The sequence below is a fragment of the Mizuhopecten yessoensis genome, unplaced genomic scaffold (assembly GCF_002113885.1).
Source record: "Mizuhopecten yessoensis strain PY_sf001 unplaced genomic scaffold, ASM211388v2 scaffold9535, whole genome shotgun sequence".
NCBI classification, from domain to species: Eukaryota; Metazoa; Mollusca; class Bivalvia; order Pectinida; family Pectinidae; genus Mizuhopecten; species Mizuhopecten yessoensis.
The window spans coordinates 144,516-167,334 of NW_018408096.1; the positions used below are offsets into that span (position 1 = coordinate 144,516).

The 22,819-nt window shown below is 38.0% G+C and overlaps 1 protein-coding gene across 2 annotated transcripts; it reads right to left on the reverse strand.

The window, feature by feature from the left end:
- Nucleotides 1–852: 852 nt before the first annotated feature.
- On the reverse strand, nucleotides 853–20,316 carry LOC110458288 (GTPase IMAP family member 7-like). 2 transcript variants are annotated; one of them, XM_021509927.1, is made up of 4 exons: nucleotides 20,249–20,316; nucleotides 4,062–4,305; nucleotides 2,963–3,058; nucleotides 853–2,136 (listed from the first exon to the last, which is right to left on the reverse strand). In XM_021509927.1, exons 2-4 carry the CDS (start codon nucleotides 4,285–4,287, stop codon nucleotides 1,013–1,015), a joined length of 1,446 nt encoding a protein of 481 aa, XP_021365602.1. In that variant the 5' UTR covers nucleotides 4,288–4,305; nucleotides 20,249–20,316; the 3' UTR covers nucleotides 853–1,012. The 2 variants fall into 2 exon arrangements, with proteins under 2 accessions (XP_021365602.1, XP_021365601.1); XM_021509926.1 differs by lacking the exon at nucleotides 20,249–20,316 and adding an exon at nucleotides 17,089–17,169.
- Nucleotides 20,317–22,819: the final 2,503 nt, after the last annotated feature.

Consider the following 22,819-nt stretch of genomic DNA (forward strand, 5'->3'; position numbering starts at 1 on the left):
GGTTATGTTGACGAAGATGGAGGAGCATATCAGCCATTTTCCCAGTGTAATTTATATACTAAGAGAGTGATAAGAGAGGGTATGACCAACCTAAGTAAAGAAACAACATTTCTGAAATAAGAATGGTTTCAGTTACACCTGGAAGTGCTGATTTTGGACGTAAGAATACCTTGACGAAGTAAGAAGGCTTTCGATTACACCCCATCTTAATTTGCCACTAAGAGAACGGCAAGAGACAGAGGTTCCGCTACACTTTACAGATGAACAGTTGTTCTCTTAAGCCAAACTTAAACTTGTTTTCATTTACACAATAAACCGTTAAGGTAATCTTAAGGTTAACTTAGTCCTTAAGTATGCTTTCAGTTACAGGCCCCAGTACGCCACCGGACTGTGAACTGTGTGGTTTTCCTTAAAGGAAAGACAGTTCAAGTTGATTTTTCTACAGAACGTAGCGCCTCAAAAAGCAAGAAATTTCTTTTTGGAACGGTGTTCTATTGATTTTCGTTGTCAAAAAAATTGTCTTACGGTTCCTTAAAATTCGTCACGGGAAAAGTGAGGAAACCTTTATTAAGACTAAATATGAAAACATCTACATCAATGAACAAAATGAAAGTTTAAACATGTTCCTCTAGCGTTATAAACTGAAAATGGTTGTTTTCTTTTTAAACAAGATGCTTCCCTTCTTGGTATTCCTAATAATTGTTTTAAATACGATTCTCTTAAGACCTAGATAATGTAGTTTGGAAGGAAAACGGTGGGCATAATTTAATGAGGTATGACTTGTAAATCTCAATTAGTTATTGCATTTACTATCATAATTCCTGATAAATAAGACAAAACAAATATAATGTTAACAACGATGGAAGCGGAAACTATATTCAAAACGAGTTATTAAGTACTTAATAACATCACGATCTTCTTCAGGCAAAGCTTAAGCTGTCTCGACCAAGTTAAAGATAAAATTATGTATTCGTTTCAAAGACGATTGTATGCGATCTACTTATTGTCAGTTCTATTCAAGCCACTGACAAAAATTCCAAATGCCCCATCCCAGTTGCGCAGCACCTTTGATCATTGTAAATACCGCGGCTGATTTTGACATTCCGATACTTAAGTTCATTTCGTTGTCGTATTTACGATCCAAGTCCTTTGATTGTTGAGTAATACGTCGGTCACGGTTTTGTAAGCACACCTGCCGCTGATGTGTGGCATCTTCAGCTTGTTCTTTGTACTGCTCAGCTTCTGTTTCGACGCTTCTTAATGTTTCCTTCAACACTGCCAATTCTTCGTCTTTCAAACTGCTGTCATGCAACTTTTCTTCCAACATTTCCTTCTCTGTAGTGCAGTCGCGTATTTTTCGCTGCAGTGAATTCTGTTCAGCTTTTAAGCGGTCAAAGTCCTTTTGAAAATCCTGGTTCAGCTGTTTTATCAATTGTTCTTTTTCTTTCTTCTTTTCCTGGTCTTTCTGACGCCTTATTTCTTCTTCCCTTTCAAGACATTTTTTCTCGGCTGCCTTATACATCTCATTTGTGTAGCATTTGCCGTTACGTTTCTCAACAAGGTCATTGATTTGTTGCATCAACTTCCCGGCATCGATGGCGCGAGACTTATTGTCTGGGCTATTGTCGATAGCAATACAACGTTTGTTGCATTTTTCTCTAATTTCATCAAGTGTAGGTGGTATTGTCTGCAGGAACTCCTCAAACGACTGTCTTTTTTCTAACGCATCTCTTCCTGTAAACACTAAGATCATATACTTGAAGACATCTTCTCCAAACAGGTCAGCAAAATGTTTGACAGTGTCGTTCTCCTCGGGAGTAAACCTCCCTGCCTTAAGAACAAGAAGAAATACGTGAGGTCCCGGTAATGACATGCTGATACATCTAGCAATTTCCTGCAGGACTTGCGTGTTTGGTTTACGTGTATCAAACACTCCCGGAGTATCGATTAAATGGATCCCTTGTCCAAACCTGATAGCTTTAACTTCTTGACATATCTCCGTCACTGATGAAGCTGAAAAACAAGTCTTGAAAGCCTCTTCATCTAGAATGGTATTACCTGTGGAGCTTTTCCCAGATCCGGTTTTACCGACCAATACAATTCGTAAAGCCTGTCTGTTGTCGCCTCTGAAGGACTCTGTAAAAAAACGAAATAAACAGAGTAAATGATACATGTACCATACTATTAAAAACGGAAATTACCAAATATATAGATGAACAGAAAAAAATACACAGCAAGAACTCTAGCACGTGAATGTTTTTCAATCAAAAACTTTCGACCGTGCTGTTGGAGGAATCGGGGACCAATCATGGCGAGATGACAAATTAAAATTATGACAGAATTCACGAATAGTTTTCGATTTACTCATGTCACATGCCAGAACCTGTTACCATGTAAAATAACATTGTTCCCGCAAACATTGCTGTTCCACCATTTGAGAAAACAGTTTAAGTTCATCATAAACCGAACAAAACCACAGGGATGATGAAATACAATTTTCTTTCTTGTCATGTACATATATGCATTTAAACAAAATATAATGATTGCATGCATCACAATCGCTAAAACCCATCGTGGGATCTGTTTGGACGGAACTATGTTGCATACCAAAGTTAATGTTAAAAATTTGCAATTCATTGTTATTCTATATCAATACTTTGTGAGAATGATACTTAGGGAGTGGAATGCCCTTCTTTTAATTTTCATGATTAAAGTTGACAACAATTTGGCCTACAGTCATATTTTCAATATATGTTATGGTATGATTAATTTGTATATTAAATATTAAAAGCAAAGTCACTTTACCGTTTCAACGTCAACGGTTAGCTTTAACATTTAGGAAATCAAGACAAGAAAGCTAAGGAAAATAGCAAGACAATGACTTTGTTTTCTCAAACATAGTTAAAGAAACCGGCTGAGAGCCACTGTAAGTTACTTGACACACATCTCGTGCGCTACTTACCATCAAAGACGAGCGCTGGGCGCTGTTCACAGCCTGGACTTTGTACAAACATTGCATCCATAGAACAAGCCTGGTGTAGCATATCGTCAGTGCAATCTTTTGGTAATAAGGAAAGTTTTTCATTACTGTTTTGTAAACTATAAGAATGATTTTTAGTGTTAAGACTTATATAGGCACAAGTTTGTTGGTAGCTTGATAAAGGGATCTGTTGGTCCTGAAATGTTAAAGCACATTTGACACTATATTGGTTGTGTGTAACGTTTTGATTCAAACAAACGTACGTTTTTCAGCTAAACGTCAATATCAATTCAAGTTAAGCAAAAAAAAGTTTCAGTTTTCTATACTGGTGAATTGAAACTGGACTCGGTAGCTCAAATGGTTGAGCGTCTGTCTAGAGTTTGGAGGGTCCGGAATTTGAATCCCATTCTGGCCTTGCATTTCTCTTTCTCCTTATTCAAAATTCGCGAGCTTGTCAACTCTAGCTTCAAGTACTGGGTGAATGCTTGGCAAAGGGGATACAAAATGTAAACGGTTTGTAAATAGCGTTGGCTTCGGGGTGAAGACTTAGAAAAGGAAGGAACAATGTAGCAGAACTGGACTGGGTCTATCGCCGGCGACCAGGTAGCTCAATTGATAGAACATCAGTCTAGAGCTCGGATGGTCCCGGGTTTGTATCCCAGTATGACCGTGCATTTCTCTATCTCCTATGACATTGGTGTACTCTCCCATAGAAAGAATAAGCTCAAAGTGTATTCGTTGTTGATAAAATATTCACGTGGATTCGCTGAGTTTATTAAAACACTTTCTCGTCCATATTCAGAGACTTAACATGAAGACTGACAATGTAACTTTCTATCTTTCACCAACGGCCTGCACAACTGCAGACTCTAAGGCGGTGATAGATAACAAGTATGAAAGATGATAACACTCTGAGTTAAAATGGAAAATAGAACACGGACTTGCAGAGGGAAAGAGGTTTCAATACATTAAGAATACATTGAAATGTTTACATTTTTTGTTTATATACCATTTACTATCGATATGTCATAGACTTATGTTAAAAATTGTGAGCCCTCATAACATCGTTTATTATACTTACTTTCAGAAGAGTCCAATGTAAGAAATTTCGTAATTGTCACATCAGCCGGTATTCGTGAGTCGTCACAGTGGTCCAATATATGTGTAACACACTGGTCTAAGTCATTCTTGTTACTGTGGTCCAGAACTGTGTCATACAGAATGTCAGCACTTAAATTAGGGAATATAAGGGCCAATTCCTCCTTTAAAGAGACCTGAGCAGGCGAAAGTTGATCTTCGAATTCCATCTTTCACATCTGAAACAACTAAAGTGAAAAGGAATTATTCGAACAAACAAAAAGACTTTGGAGAAATGTTTTAGACAGATGCAATGTCTGTTTGTTGTTGTGGGATTTAACGTCCTCGCAACAGTCAGTGTCATATGGGTGCTTAGGGAGATACAACAGCCAGTGTCATGGGTGCTTAGGGAGATACAACAGCCAGTGTCATATGGGTGCTTAGGGAGATACAACAGCCAGTGTCATATGGCCGCTGAGGGAGATACAACAGCCAGTGTCATATGGGTGCTTAGGGAGATACAAGAGCCAGTGTCATATGGGTGCTTAGGGAGATACAACAGCCAGTGTCATATGGGTGCTTAGGGAGAAACAACAGCCAGCGTCATATGGGTGCTTAGGGAGATACAACAGCCAGTGTCATATGTGTGCTTAAGGAGATACAACAGCCAGTGTCATATGGGTGCTAAGGGAGATACAACAGCCAGTGTCATGTGGGTGCTTAGGGAGATACAACAGCCAGTGTCATATGTCTGCTTAAGGAGATACAACAGCCAGTGTCATATGGGTGCTAAGGGAGATCCAACAGCCAGTGTCATGTGGTTGCTTAGGGAGATACAACAGACAGTGTCATATGGGTGCCTGGGGAGATACAACAGCCAGTGGCATATGGGTGCTTAGGGAGACACAACAGCCAGTGTCATATAGGTGCTTAGGGAGATACAACAGCCAGTGGCATATGTCTGCTTAGGGAGATACAACAGCCAGCGTCATATGGGTGCTAAGGGACATACACCAGCCAGTGTCATGTGGGTGCTAAGGGAGATACAGCAGCCAGTGCCATATGGGTGCTTAGGGAGATACAACAGCCAGTGTCATATGGGTGTTTAGGGAGATACAGCAGCCAGTGCCATTTGGGTGCTTAGGTAGATACAACAGCCAGTGTCATATGGGTGCTTAGGGAGATACAACAGCCGGTGGCATATGGGTGTTTAGGGAGATACATCAGCCAGTGTCATATGGGTGCTTGGGGAGATACAGCAGCCAGTGTCATATGGGTGCTTAATGAGATACAACAGCCAGTGTCATATTGGTGTTTAGGGAGATACAGCAGCCAGCGCCATATGGGTGCTTAGGTAGATACAACTGCCAGTGTCATATGGGTGCTTAGGTAGATACAACAGCCAGTGTCATATTGGTGTTTAGGGAGATACAGCAGCCAGTGCCATATGGGTGCTTGGGTAGATACAACAGCCAGTGTCATATAGGTGCTTAGGGAGATACAACAGCCGGTGGCATATGGGTGTTTAGGGAGATACAACAGCCAGTGACATATGGTTGCTTAGGGGGATACAACAGCCAGTGTCATATGGGTGCTTAGGGAGATACAACAGCCAGTGTCATATGGTTGCTTAGGGGGATACAACAGCCAGTGTCATATGGGTGCTTAAGGAGATACAACAGCCAGTGTCATATGGATGCTAAGGGAGATACAACAGCCAGTGTCATATGGGTGCTTAGGGAGATACAACAGCCGGTGGCATATGGGTGTTTAGGGAGATACAACAGCCAGTGTCATATGGGTGCTTAGAGAGATACCTCTTGAAAGAGAAAGTAGATCGAAAAGGAAGAAGGCAGGAAAAATTTGAAACGAAAAAGATCCCGTGTGTTGCAATGTGGCAATAGATCAATTTTGGTCTCTTTCATGTCGTCTTGTTAGAAGACATAGAAGAAAAAACCCGATTCTGCAGGGTCACCACATTAGTCGCCTCTTACGATACACATGAGTGACATACAACATGTCTATTATTTGTATGAAACCAACCCCAATTCTGAAGGAGGCACAATAGTCGCCTCTTACGATTAGAAAGTGGGATACAGCAGGTCTGTTCTTTCGCGAATTAATGCAACGTCTTTGGAAGGTGGCCATTGTTCAAAAACAAATTTTAACAGCGCTTAACGGATAACTTCTATTAAATTACATGCTTTTGCAAATTTAGCTATAATGCATATACAATACAACCCACATCTGTTCACTGAACATTTCAAATACTATGAGTGTTTATTGCAGGGAGTAATATTTCACGACGGTGTTAACCCTAGTGAAATACAATTCTTCCACTCATATATGTAAAAGCGAGTCTGATTGGATCATAGTAGCAACATCATAGGTAAATAAAAATCGGATGATCTTTTTCGTCTTTCGCGCTCGAGTTTCTCCGTCATATTTTCCTTATTTGGAGCCTCTCTAGAAAAATAGGCAAGATCCGAGTGACTGAAGCAGACAACAACATTAACGGGTAGGCCTGATCACCTTTACTGTTGGCCTTGTTGTAAGGAAAAACGATTCTTTGTGTCCCCTCGATTATTCATGTCAACACCCATGTAGATGGGGGATCGGGATAAGAATACACCTGATGTTACCCACCGCATGTATCGTAGTAGGCTTTTGGCCTTAATGTTGATTATTCATGTCAACACCCCTGTAGATGGGGGATCGGGATAAGAATACACTTGATGTTACCCACCGCATGTATCGTAGTAGGCTTTTGGCCTTAATGTTGAACGTTCGCCAAGGTGAGGAAGGCAATGAGTTCTGTCCCCAGGCCGGGACATACCAAAACCCTTAAAAATGGTAGTTGTTATTCCCTGCTTAACGTTCAGCATTTAGGGAAATGGCATTAACTGTTATCCCCACCCCATAACCATTTGTGCTATTGTGTAAACTTGTCTAAAATCCTTTCAGAGTTACACAACTATAAGTTTGACCAAACTTACACTTATATAGTTTGTTGTATTAGTACTTTATGTATAATCAAGGCAAAGTATTACATGACAATTCATAGTCCCCCACCGTTAATGATTTCTATATTTAACAAACAGTACATTAGGTGAGGATGTCTCTACTGTCAGGAAAGTATCCTAATACATACTTCTTGTTCTCCGCCATCCCGCGATGTTCTTGTACACTTAATCTGGATACTCGAGATGAAATAGTATAGAATATATGCCCCGGACAAACATTTCAAAAGCGAATGTCAAAGGTCGAGTCATAGATCATAGTGGCCTAATCCTTGCACTCTGCACGCCGTCATCCCAACATGTCATTGTACACTAAATCTGGATACTCGAGGTGAAATAGTAAAGAAGATATGCCCCGGACAGACATTGTCAAAAGTGAAGGTCAACAGTCAAGTCATACTAGTAGGTCACAGTGACCTAATTCTTGCACTCTGCCATCCCAAGTTGTCCATTTACACCAAATCTGGTTACTGCAGGTGAAACAATATAGAAGATATGTCCCGGACAAACTTCTCCGGCGGAAGGACGGAAGGACGAAGTGCAACATTTGTTATCCATGAAATATACTTACGATACATGTAACTATTCCCTGCGTTTATCTTGAAATACGCGAGTAAACTATCAGGCTAATTAATATATACGTGTAGTGTTGTTGTGTAAATACGTTTTAGATAGAACATTTGCTAAACAAGGGTTTCGTATATGTTGTTCAACTTGTGCCCTATCTCATTGCTAATAAATATTGGTAATAAAATATGTTGAAATAATAAAAATGCTAAACATATAATGTGTTTGTTGTTGTTTATTGTTTGATTACCAAATTAACCGATTAATCAGTTACTTGGAGTAACCGGTTACCAACAGTTGACCGGTTTGACAACCCTAATACAAATAAGAGGTATACGATATGTATTGTCTTGCAAATTATAGTACCACATCTATAAAACAACGCATTTGATTGTGTTATGTGGATTAAACGACAGAGAAATAAATAACAAGTGTTTCCCTCACGCCTGAACGATTTTCCCAAACCATGTTACTTCATTCGGGGCCTCTCCAAAAGCTCTGTAAGACGCGTTGCACATGGGTTCCGAATGAATGCAACAGACTAAAACAATGGCATTACATCCTAATCATGTTTACTGCTGTGTCTGTTGTATGAAAGTAGGCAAGTTTCAATAAGAGTTGCCTCAACTTAGTGTATACCTCCCTGATGATGTGTATTGATGTTGCTCATGCGCACTACCAATACAAAAGTTACAAGCAGCCATCTCTGATAGAGTTGTACTTTGCTGCTGACAGTGTCATTTTTCTATTTCGTTATAAGAAATAGTTTCATGCTATCGCCATCGCCTAGACTAGTCTATGGGGACACAAATAATCATGCTTTCCCTCCCACAAGGCCAGAAAATGTATAACACATACGTGTGTAACACACGGAGATAGGCGCACTTATCAGTAAACGTCAAGGTCGATTTTATGTAACTTCAGTGCATCGGCTTGACGTGTAAATATAAATAGATACACCCACTCTTCATTTGTATGGTGCAATATGTCTCAAGAGAGATGAGCAGAGCAAACACAAACGTAAAGTTTTTTTATCATTTTTTTTTATTAAAAGCATCTCATGTGTTACATGGCCGTGTACAAATTCATCTTTCAAAAAATGAATAAGATTATGGTAATGGTCATGAGAATATTCACTATCACTATATAACAACCTTTATCATATTGAAATATCACAAATACGTCATAACGTTAAATATACGACAGCATCGTTTTCTTATTTTAATTCAACGCGTTCTAGAATATATTTTTTTACAAAACTTGACAAACATTGTTAATTTATTTCGATATCATTTTTAATTTCACACTATATTAGCGTATATTCTGTCAATTTTCACTGTTTGCTATATTAGCATTGTATGTATATTTCACTTCATAGTGTTTTAATCCTAAGTCCTAAGTAATTCTTGTGCGTTAATATACAAGTATTAACTATTAACTATGTCTTTTATTTACTTATTCTAAATACTACTTATCTGTGATCACATTTATTGCTTTTCATACTAACACTATTCTTGTATATTTATTTATCAAAAGTGTCATGTCCCGGGGCCCTTTGTAGAAAGGGGCTCCGAATCACTTAGAAATAGTGGATACTTGATACTTTCTTTTTCTGCAATAATATTTATTGCTTTTTATTAATATTTAAACCCCTTGATAATAATGTATATGTGAATATCTCCCTGTACTTTTGATATAACGTGTTATTTTACATATTTTTGTCGCAATAATAGCTCTCAAGAGCTAACGATCTTTGTTTACATGTATTCGACTTTAAATAAAGTATCCCCTACGATTATATATCAACAGAACTGTTCTTCTCTCTCTGTCTCGTGATGATAACATAACTTATGGCATGGTGCGGCGTCCGTCGTCCGTCCGTCGTCCGGCGTCCGGCGTCAACTTTTTACTTTAAACAACTCCTTCTCAGTAACCAAAAGGCCTAGGGTGACGATATTTAGTCAGAAGCATGCTGGAATGAAAGGCTACTAAGTTTGTTCAAATAAATGACCTTCATCAATTTTCAAGGTCACAGGGGTCAAATATGTTAAAATCTTTAAGCAACTTCTTCTGAATAACCGATAGGCCTAGGGTGATGATATTTAGCCAGTAACATGCTGGGGTGAAAGGCTACCAACATTGTTCAAATAAATGACCTTGACTTATATTCATGGTCACAGGGGTCAAATATGTTAAAATCTTTAAGCAACTTCTTCTGAATAACCGATAGGCCTAGGGTAATGATATTTGACTAGTAACATGCTGGGATGAAGGGCTACCAAGTTTGTTCAAATAAATGACCTTCATCAATTTTCAAGGTCACAGGAGTCAAATATGTTAAAGTCTTTAAACAACTTCTTCTGAATAACCAAGAGGCCTAGGGTGATATTTGGCCAGTAACATGCTGGAATGAAGGGCTACCAAGTTTGTTCAAATAAATGACCTTTATCAATTTTCAAGGTCACAGGATTCAAATATGTTAAAATCTATAAACAACTCCTTCTGAATAACCAAGAGGCCTAGGGTGATATATGGCCAGTAACATGCTGAAATGAAGGGTTACCAAGTTTGTTCAAATAAATGACCTTGACTTATATTCAAGATCACATGGGTCAAATATGTTTAAAACCTTTAAACAACTTCTTCTGAATAACCAAATGGCCTAGGGTAATGATATTTGGCTAGTAACATGCTGGGATAAGGGCTACCAAGTTTGTTCAAATAAATGACCTTTATCAATTTTCAAGGTCACAGGATTCAAATATGTTAAAATCTTTAAACAACTCCTTCTGAATAACCAAGAGGCCTAGGGTGATGACATTTGGCCATTAACATGTTTGGATGAAGGGTTACCAAGTTTGTTCAAATAAATTACCTTCATCTATTTTCAAGGTCACAGGGGTGAAATATGTTTAAAACATTTAAACAACTCCTTCTGAATAACCAAGAGTCCTGGGGTAAATATATGTGGCCAGTAACATGCTGGGATAAAGGGCTACCAAGTTTGTTCAAATAAATGAACTTCATTAATTTTCACGGTCACAGGAGTCAAATATGATAAAATCTTTAAACAACTTCTTCTGAATAACCAAGAGACCTAAGATAATGATAGTTGGCTAGTAATATGCTGAGATGAAGGTCTACCAACTTTGTTTAAATAAATGACCTTGATTTATATTTAAGGTCACAGGGGTCAAATATGTATGAAACCTTTAAACAACCTCTTCTGAATAACCAAGAGACCTAAGATAATGATAGTTGGCTAGTAACATGCTGGAATGAAGGGCTACCAACTTTGTTTAAATAAATGACCTTGATTTATATTTAATGTCACGGGGGTCAAATATGTATGAAACCTTTAAACAACTTCTACTGAATAACCAAAAGGCCTTGGATAATGATATTTGACCAATAACAAGCTGGAATAAAGGCTACCAAGTTGGTTAAAATGAATGACCTTGAATCATATTCAAGGTCACTGGGGTCAAATATGTTAAAATCTTTAAGCAACTTCTTCTGAATAACCGATACGCCTAGGGTGATGATATTTAGCCAGTAACATGCTGGGGTGAAAGGCTACCAAGTTTGTTCAAATAAATGACCTTGACTTATTTTCAAGGTCACAGGAGTCAAATATGTTAAAATCTTTAAACAACTTCTTCTGAATAACCAAGAGGCCTAAGGTGATGATATTTGGCCAGTAACATGCTGGTATAAAGGTCTACCAATTTTGTTTAAATAAATGACCTTGATTAATATTCAAGGTCACAGGGGTCAAATATGTATGAAACCTTTAAACAACTTCTTCTGAATAACCAAAAGGCCTAGGATAATGATATTTGACCAAAAACATGCATGAATGAAGGGCCACCAAGTTGGTTCAAATGAATGACCTTGAATCATATTCAAGGTCACTGGGGTCAAATATGTTGAAAACATTTAAACAACTTCTTCTGAATAACCAAGAGGCCTAGGGTGATGATATTTGGCCATTAACATGCTGGGATAAAGGGTTACCAAGTTTGTTCAAATGAATAACCTTCGCCCATATTCAAGGTCACCGTGGTCAATATATGTTTAAATCTTTAAATGGTTTGTTCTGTATAACCAAAAAGTCTAGGGTAATTGTACCCAGGTGAATTAAATATTACCTAGTTTAAGTATAACGATTTGTATTGTTTTATTTCTATTTTATTTCTATTTATTGTATAGCGGCAGTCACTATGGACCACTGATTTATAATGTGTATAGTGGCCACAGGTATACTTCACCTGTAGCACCTGTAACTCCACTATAGTATATATATAGAATTACCTACATGGTTCTGTGTGAGTGTGCAAAGTCATGTGACTGAGTTGTTTTTGTGTTGATCCTGTACATCTTCTGTCCATGTCTTGTCCACATGTATCTGTAAGTAATGTGCAACACTGACATGACCTTTGACAGGACGACCCGACATTCTATTGGTCGATACTTTTTGGAGGGAAAGTTCCTTTGTAAGAACTTTCCACCCAATTAGAAGAAAGAGACCTTTCGAGAAGACTAGTTGTCTTAGTCTAGCTCTGGTTATTATTGGAAAAGAATTTCATTTAGAATGCATATATTTTCATGGTATAGATTGGACTGATTCAATATAAAAAGGATCAGCACATGACCCTCTACCCATAGTTGGGGTAAGCAGTATTTAATCTATTGTTTTAACGAATGTATAATTATTATAGATGTATCCTAGTCAGATTATTTGTCGTGACATTATTCTGTTTCCTGTATATTGAAAAAGGAAGATTTGGATCATATCCATTATCTAGTATAGAGGGATATTGTTGTTATTAGTCAACCAGAGGATTATCTCCCCTTGTTGCATTCTATGTATTGTGTGAACAATAGGAAAAGTCAAATAGTAATCTTTCTTTCTTTCAAAGTCATCATGATTGTACATGTATGTATAGAGAGAGATGAATAGATTTTATTGAATTAGATAAATAGGATAGGTATAATGTTTATGTGGATTTTATATGATTTATATAGTTGTGACTTATTATAGCTAATGTATGTATAGATATTAAATAGGGTACACATTGTGATACTAGTAAAGAGATATGTATGTAACTATGTTACTTATAGTAGTGTAATTTTGTATTGCAGGATCAAAACCATCTATATCTGTACATCATCCCTACTAGCTGGTCTATATCTGTATATCATCCCTACTAACTGGTCTATATCTGTACATCATCCCTACTAGCTGGTCTATATCTGTATATCATCCCTACTAGCTGGTCTATATCTTTACATCATCCATACTAGCTGGTCTATAGCTGTACATCATCCATACTAGCTGGTCTGTATCTGTACATCATCCATACTAGCTGGTATATATCTGTACATCATCCCTACTAGCTGGTCTGTATCTGTACATCATCCATACTAGCTGGTATATATCTGTACATCATCCATACTAGCTGGTCTGTATCTGTACATCATCCATACTAGCTGGTCTGTATCTGTACATCATCCATACTATCTGGTCTATATCTGTACATCATCCCTATTAGCGGGTCTATATCTGTACATCATCCATACTAACTGGTCTATATCTGTACATCATCCATACCAGCTGGTCTATATCTGTACATCATCCCTACTAGCTGGTCCATATCTGTACATCATCCCTATTAGCTGGTTTGTATCTGTACATCATCCATACTAGCTGGTATATATCTGTACATCATCCATACTAGCTTGTCTATATCTGTACATCATCCCTACTAGCTGGTCTGTATCTGTACATCATCCATACTAGCTGGTATATATCTGTACATCATCCCTACTAGCTGGTCTGTATCTGTACATCATCCATACTAGCTGGTATATATCTGTACATCATCCCTACTAGCTGGCCTATATCTGTACAACATCCCTACTAGCTGGTCTATATCTGTACGTCATCCATACTAGCTGGTCTATATATGTCCATCATCCATACTAGCTGGTCTATATCTCCACATCATCTATACTAGCTGGTCTATATCTGTACATCAACCATACCAGCTGGTCTATATATGTACATCATCCATACTAGCTGGTCTATATCTGCACATCATCCCTACTAGCTGGTCTATATCTTTACATCATCCATACTAGCTGGTCTATAGCTGTACATCATCCATACTAGCTGGTCTGTATCTGTACATCATCCATACTATCTGGTCTATATCTGTACATCATCCCTATTAGCGGGTCTATATCTGTACATCATCCATACTATCTGGTCTATATCTGTACATCATCCCTATTAGCGGGTCTATATCTGTACATCATCCATACTATCTGGTCTATATCTGTACATCATCCCTATTAGCGGGTCTATATCTGTACATCATCCATACTAGATGGGCTATATCTGTACACCATCCCTACTAGCTGGTCTATATCTGTACATCATACCTACTAGCTGGTCTATATCTGTACATCAACCATACCAGCTGGTCTATATATGTACATCATCCATCCTAGCTGGTCTATATCTGTACATCATCCGTACAAGCTGGTCTATATCTGTACACCATCCATGCTAGCTGGTCTATATATGTACATCATCCATCCTAGCTGGTCTATATCTGTACATCATCCATTCTAGCTGGTCTATATATGTACATCATCCCTACTAGCTGGTCTATATCTGTACATCATCCCTATTAGCTGGTCTGTATCTGTACATCATCCATACTAGCTGGTCTATATCTGTACATCATCCGTACAAGCTGGTCTATATCTGTACACCATCTCTACTAGCTGGTCTATATCTGTACATCACCCATACTAGCTGGTCTATATCTGTACACCATCCGTACAAGCTGGTCTATATCTGTACACCATCCATGCTAGCTGGTCTATATATGTACATCATCCCTACTAGCTAGTCTATATCTGTACATCATCCATACTAGCTGGTATATTTCTGTACATCATCCATACTAGCTGGTCTATATCGGTACATCATCCATACTAGCTGGTCTATGTCTGTACATCATCCCTACAAGCTGGTCTATATCTGTACACCATCTCTACTAGCTGGTCTATATCTGTACATCATCCATACTAGCTGGTCTATATCTGTACATCATCCCTACAAGCTGGTCTATATCTGTACACCATCCCTACTAGCTGGTCTATATCTGTACATCATCCATACTAGCTAGTCTATATCTGTACATTATCCATACTAGCTGGTATATATCTATACATCATCCATACTAGATGGTCTATATCTGTATATCATCCATACTAGCTAGTCTATATCTGTACACCATCCATACTAGCTGGGAACTGTTTGTGTGCAATATCTATACTATTTACTGTGATCGTCATATCGGAGAGACAATAAAAGCTCGAACCCGACCCGGTTGACTTTGTAATTATTCAAGGACCCAACCCGGTTACATAATGATATTTTGATAGAAGCATGCTGGGTTGGAAGACTATAAATTATGTTCAACCTAATATCCTTGTTAAACATTCAACGTCACGGGTGTCATATGTTTAAATATTTTAATAGGTTATTATTAATCAAACACCAATATTCTGCCTGTAGTTGTATTTTAGTCCACTTTTAAGATAACAAGTGTGAAATTAGTACCAGGTGAGCGATTCAGGCCCATTGGGCCTCTTGTTCCACTAAAGATTGATTACAATGTAGTAATATCAACTTTTATTTTAACCTTACCTAACTGGTCCTTTAGAATTGTAAAAATATATTTATTGCCGCAATCATCATTACCAAGAAAAAATATAACGTTAGTGCAGGGAAATTCGCCATACTCACAGATTCGCCACCCGGTGGCGAAAATGCCATATGAAGTCATAATACATAAGATGTGACCTAAATAACGTCACCATAGTCTTCAACACAGTTAAAGCCTTCAAAAAAAATTCAAGAAAAGGTACGAAAACGGAACAGTTATTTTATTAATCAAAACAGTTACGAATTATTTTGTAACGCAACGAATCTTAAAAATTGGGTCCGTACGATGGACATCTCGTCAACTTAACTCATTGATCTGTGGCCTGTTGGTTGTGATTTAGTATAAATGCATTACATAGAAATTGAAAATACCCATATCTCAACGGTAATTCATTTTCCATTTTCATGCAATATGTATTTAGAAAACAATCAACCAGTATATTTTTTTAAAAAAAGTATTGTTTGCGCCTAGCATTCAGCTATCATACAACACTTTGATTAGAATAACATCTAGAAATTTGCTAGATTTATATTTGAAAATAATTTGTTGTCGGCCTCAAAGCAGGCCTGCGTACTGCTGTACAATCGCTGATGATTACGTCAAGAGACCAACATGGAGTTACCAAAGACTGTTTTTTACATGAAAAAGTAAGTACATTTACAACACTTGGGGCAGTCTCTGTTGAATTAGTTTTCGAGCCCAAAAAAATCGTTTTAATTTGTCAGATATGTTGACGTGCAAGACGATCAGAGTTGATACATGTATGTGACAAATTAACCAAAAGTCGAGGGAAAAAGCTTGAGACGACCGTTAAAAGCCCTAGCTGGACCGTCTCGTCCGCACCTGATGAAAAATATAATTTTGGTTTAGGGTTAAGAAGTTCATATTTGTTCAGGAATGAGCGTTTATTGCGCTGCATATAAATTGATCTCATCTCAGCCGGTCCCAGCCATCTTACTCAAACAGCATTAATCAGTTTCTTCAAGTTACCGAAAATTAACTATCACAACTAAGAAAAGCCATTCACACACATCTGGAGCTGTTCGTATCAGTACGACTTGGGTAACATAAACATACAAAATGTTACGTTTAAACACTTACATTACTTGCAAATTAGTGAAATGTTTGAATGTGGCGAAACTGCCTGCACCACAGAAGGCCTGATGACGTCACAGTTGTTGCTACATGACGTCATTCAGACGTGTTTACAACAATGTTTATTTATAGGCATTTCAGTCAAACATCTTCTTCTGTACTGGTGTTCATCGGCATTATGATACATGTGTATTTGGACAAATTATTAACCCTTACTAATGTGACGAATTTGCCTGCACTTACGTTGGTTAGTTACTGTATAATCCTGCTACTGCTAAAATGTTTGTTTACATAATCGTTATCGCCCTCGTCCTCTTCGATTTACGCCTAAATGTTCTCATTTCTAACAAATACAGCTAATATTACAGCACTTTAAAATAATTAAGTCATGGTTTTAGAGTAGAACCATGTATATAGCTTATAAACTTTGTAATTCTACTTTCGTTTTGAGGCATATGTCAAACACTTAAAAGTCAATAAAATGTCCTTTTTTTCTCTCCCATGAACATGAGGTCTTAACATACAATGAGAGAAGGGTGTTAGTCGATCAACATCGTGTCATTATAGTTCCATTGGACACAGAAGTCTCAAAATAAGCACTTACCTTCGTCGTTCTCATCCAGCTGATGTAATCGTATCCAGGTCTGTGACAAGGACTGTGATTGGTTCAAACCACTCACGTGATCTATACACTGTCAGCTATCAGGGGAAGTCCAAACTTTTTGTGGAAATTCCCATAGATATTTTTAGAAAACGTTCGTGCTGACAAAATTCTAAATATCGATTTAGTCGTGTGTTTAAATCAAGTCTAAAATAATCTTATTAATTTTTTTTCATCACTCCAATGTCGGTTGAAATGGCATATGATTGAACTTTTATTAGATGGAATCTAAAAGTGGATTTTGTTCAGGATTGAGTTTGTTGTTCTCCAGATAGGAATACGTTGGGTGGAGATTTTTTTTATTGCGACCCATTTGATTGTCTAACCAGTCTACGATTATTAAAAAGAAATAAAAATAATAATTGTCAACTCAATGACATAGTAAGATCACCTTTAAAATACTACAACTTATTAAATCATTCTAACTGAAGTTAAAACTGTGTAAACCAGTGGATAAAGATTCATAACTCTCATATGTTAAACACAAAAAATACTTTTAATTTCAACCATTCTATTCAAAAATGTATGAATTTCAAATTTCGATTTTACGTATCGACAGCTAATTTAGCTTCATCAAGCGGATATAGCCATTGGGTATGATGAATGTTCGTTGTGTATCGACACTTAACCTACAAAAACTTGTGTTTTTTTTTCTATTGTGATGATTAAACCAGTACCTAGTCTGTTTGCGGGCACGAGACCTTCATTTAATCCGCCATAAAAGGTATATGGTGCATTTTCTGTCCAGAGTATCTCGTGTGCTGTAACACACTATAAGATGTATCCTGTTTGGTATATACTATTGTCTACTCATTAAAACAGAGGCCTGTGTCGTTAACTATATGACATTACCAATGTCATTATATTCATAAAGCCAACAAAAATACTAGTTTCACGAGCACAGGGGCTTGTGTCGTTTGATATGTAACCACGGCATGAGTTCCAGTGTTATTTTCTATCTATAAAGTCAACTAATGTGCACTTTCCTCGGGAGCACAAGGGCCTGTGTCGTCTATAACATGTAACCACAGTGAAAATACTAATGTCGTTATACATGATGGATCTTTAGTCAACTATAGCACTGTCGTAAGCTGGGACACAGGGACTTGTGTTGTCTGATATGTAACTACGGCGCCAATACCAATGCTATTATACATGATGTATATACATACATAGTCAACTAAAACACTAGTCTCAGGAACACAGAGGCTTGTGTCGTCTGCTATGTAACCACGGCGCAAAAACACTAGCATCATTAACAAAGGGGCTTGTGTCGTCTGCTATGTAACCACGGCGCAACAACACTAGTCTCAGGAACACTGGGGCTTGTGTCGTCTGCTATGTAACCACGGCGAAAAATATAGAACGATACAGCTAATGTGCACCTAGCTGCGATGGCATAGCTCCTTACGACCTGACGATTTTTTATGTATATTGCGTAGCCAGGTTTTAATATTAGTATTATGTATGAACCAACCATAAACAAAGAAGCAGCACTGAGAAAATGAATCACAAAAAAAGTTCCTGTCGAACGGACAAGACTGAAAACCAGCGTAACCAGGGACATCACGGTAAGTGATATGTATATAAAGAAATATGTCGGTGAAATATTTTTTGTGTTTTCAGATTCTTTCTTTAGTTTTCAAAAGACAAAGAAGGCGATGCATTTTTTTAATTTTTTTTTGACATTTGGATGCTAATTGTCGGAAAGATGAATATTTCGAGTTAAGCACCCCTCCTTCACCCTTTCGCGGTCAGTCACCACTACAAGAAACCAAACAATAAGATGGTCAGGTGGATTAGTAGATAGCGCCCTCACCTTTCACGAAGTAAACTGGTATACATGTCTTATTTTTATGGTTTAATTCACATGCTGGTTCCAACTTGCAGATGATGAACTTTATACAATTGTTATTTTTTACTACATTTCTTCGATATCTATTGTTAGCTCACCTGGTCCGAAGGACCAAGGTAAGCTTATGCCATACCGTGGCGTCCGTCGTCCATCCGTCCGTCCGTCCGTCGTCCGTCCGTCAACAATTTCTTTAAACGACTTCTTCTTCTTAACCACTTATTGGAATTCAACTAAATTTGACTGGAAGCATCCCTAGGTGGTGGGGATTCAAAATTGTACAAATGGTGGGGCTGAACCTCAAGGGGGCTGAGGGGCGGGGCCAAAAGGGGTCAATTTGGCTATATTGCTTTAAGCGACTTCTCTGGAACTAAGAAGTGGATATCAACCATATTTGACTGGAAGCATCCCTAGGTGGTGGGGATTCAAAATTGTACAAATGATTGGACTGACCCCCCAGGGGGCTGAGGGGTGGGGCAAAAAGGGGGCAATTTGGCTATATTGCTACCAACGACTTCTTCTGTAGAACTGTGCCATGGATATCAACCATATTTGACTGGAAGCATCCCTAGGTGGTGGGATCATCTGGAGCTGTTCGTATCAGTACGACTTGGGTAACATAAACATACAAAATGTTACATTTAAACACTTACATTACTTGCAAATTAGTGAAATGTTTGAATGTGGCGAAACTGCCTGCACCACAGAAGGCCTGATGACGTCACAGTTGTTGCTGCATGACGTCATTCAGACGTGTTTACAACAATGTTTATTTATAGGCATTTCAGTCACATATATTCTTCTGTACTGGTGTTCATCGGCATTATGATACATGTGTATTTGGACAAATTATTAACCCTTACTAATGTGACGAATTTGCCTGCACTTACGTTGGTTAGTTACTGTATAATCCTGCTACTGCTAAAATGTTTGTTTACATAATCGTTATCGCCCTCGTCCTCTTCGATTTACGCCTAAATGTTCTCATTTCTAACAAATACAGTTAATATTACAGCACTTTAAAATAATTAAGTCATGGTTTTAGAGTGGAACCATGTATATAGCTTATAAACTTTGTAATTCTACTTTCGTTTTGAGGCATATGTCAAACGCTTAAAAGTCAATAAAATGTCCTTTTTTTCTCTCCCATGAACATGAGGTCTTAACATACAATGAGAGAAGGGTGTTAGTCGATCAACATCGTGTCATTATAGTTCCATTGGACACAGAAGTCTCAAAATAAGCACTTACCTTCGTCGTTCTCATCCAGCTGATGTAATCGTATCCAGGTCTGTGACTGTGATTGGTTCAAACCACTCACGTGATCTATATATACACTGTCAGCTATCAGGGGAAGTCCAAACTTTTTGTGGAAATTCCTATAGATATTTTTAGAAAACGTTCGTGCTGACAAAATTCTAAATATCGATTTAGTCGTGTGTTTAAATCAAGTCTAAAATAATCTATTAATTTTTTTTCATCACTCCAATGTCGGTTGAAATGGCATATGATTGAACTTTTATTAGATGGAATCTAAAAGTGGATTTTGTTCAGGATTGAGTTTGTTGTTCTCCAGATAGGAATACGTTGGGTGGGGATTTTTTTTATTGCGACCCATTTGATTGTCTAACCAGTCTACGGTTATTAAAAAGAAATAAAAATAATAATAACTGTGCTTTTTCCCCAGATAACCAAGTCAAGGAAGACGTGCACACACGACACGCACGTCTTTTTTTAGGACTCAGTCGAACCAAGTTTTGTCAACTCAATGACATAGTAAGATCACCTTTAAAATACTACAACTTATTAAATCATTCTAACTGAAGTTAAAACTGTGTAAACCAGTGGATAAAGATTCATCACTCTCATATGTTAAACACAAAAAATACTTTTAATTTCAACCATTCTATTCAAAAATGTATGAATTTCAAATTTCGATTTTACGTATCGACAGCTAATTTAGCTTCATAAAGCGGATATAGCCATTGGGTATGATGAATGTTCGTTGTGTATCGACACTTAACCTACAAAAACTTGTGGGTTTTTTTTTCTATTGTGATGATTAAACCAGTACCTAGTCTGTTGGCGGGCACGAGACCTTCATTTAATCCGCCATAAAAGGTATATGGTGCATTTTCTGTCCAGAGTATCTCGTGTGCTGTAACACACTATAAGATGTATCCTGTTTGGTATATACTATTGTCTACTCATTAAAACAGAGGCCTGTGTCGTTAACTATATGACATTACCAATGTCATTATATTCATAAAGCCAACAAAAATACTAGTTTCACGAGCACAGGGGCTTGTGTCGTTTGATATGTAACCACGGCATGAGTTCCAGTGTTATTTTCTATCTATAAAGTCAACTAATGTGCACTTTCCTCGGGAGCACAAGGGCCTGTGTCGTCTATAACATGTAACCACAGTGAAAATACTAATGTCGTTATACATGATGGATCTTTAGTCAACTATAGCACTGTCGTAAGCTGGGACACAGGGACTTGTGTTGTCTGATATGTAACTACGGCGCCAATACCAATGCTATTATACATGATGTATATACATACATAGTCAACTAAAACACTAGTCTCAGGAACACAGAGGCTTGTGTCGTCTGCTATGTAACCACGGCGCAAAAACACTAGCATCATTAACAAAGGGGCTTGTGTCGTCTGCTATGTAACCACGGCGCAACAACACTAGTCTCAGGAACACTGGGGCTTGTGTCGTCTGCTATGTAACCACGGCGAAAAATATAGAACGATACAGCTAATGTGCACCTAGCTGCGATGGCATAGCTCCTTACGACCTGACGATTTTTTATGTATATTGCGTAGCCAGGTTTTAATATTAGTATTATGTATGAACCAACCATAAACAAAGAAGCAGCACTGAGAAAATGAATCACAAAAAAAGTTCCTGTCGAACGGACAAGACTGAAAACCAGCGTAACCAGGGACATCACGGTAAGTGATATGTATATAAAGAAATATGTCGGTGAAATATTTTTTGTGTTTTCAGATTCTTTCTTTAGTTTTCAAAAGACAAAGAAGGCGATGCATTTTTTTAATTTTTTTTTGACATTTGGATGCTAATTGTCGGAAAGATGAATATTTCGAGTTAAGCACCCCTCCTTCACCCTTTCGCGGTCAGTCACCACTACAAGAAACCAAACAATAAGATGGTCAGGTGGATTAGTAGATAGCGCCCTCACCTTTCACGAAGTAAACTGGTATACATGTCTTATTTTTATGGTTTAATTCACATGCTGGTTCCAACTTGCAGATGATGAACTTTATACAATTGTTATTTTTTACTACATTTCTTCGATATCTATTGTTAGCTCACCTGGTCCGAAGGACCAAGGTAAGCTTATGCCATACCGTGGCGTCCGTCGTCCATCCGTCCGTCCGTCCGTCGTCCGTCCGTCAACAATTTCTTTAAACGACTTCTTCTTCTTAACCACTTATTGGAATTCAACTAAATTTGACTGGAAGCATCCCTAGGTGGTGGGGATTCAAAATTGTACAAATGGTGGGGCTGAACCTCAAGGGGGCTGAGGGGCGGGGCCAAAAGGGGTCAATTTGGCTATATTGCTTTAAGCGACTTCTCTGGAACTAAGAAGTGGATATCAACCATATTTGACTGGAAGCATCCCTAGGTGGTGGGGATTCAAAATTGTACAAATGATTGGACTGACCCCCCAGGGGGCTGAGGGGTGGGGCAAAAAGGGGGCAATTTGGCTATATTGCTACCAACGACTTCTTCTGTAGAACTGTGCCATGGATATCAACCATATTTGACTGGAAGCATCCCTAGG

Bases quoted from the DNA above. Each gene is read 5' to 3' on its own strand.
- LOC110458288 (XM_021509927.1), bottom strand. From the start codon at position 4,287: ATGGAATTCGAAGATCAACTTTCGCCTGCTCAGGTCTCTTTAAAGGAG. The intron at 3,059-4,061 runs GTAAGTATAATA...TATTACCAAAAG, and splicing joins TACATTGGACTCTTCTGAAA to ATTGCACTGACGATATGCTA. The intron at 2,137-2,962 runs GTAAGTAGCGCA...GTTTTTTTACAG, and splicing joins CCCAGCGCTCGTCTTTGATG to AGTCCTTCAGAGGCGACAAC.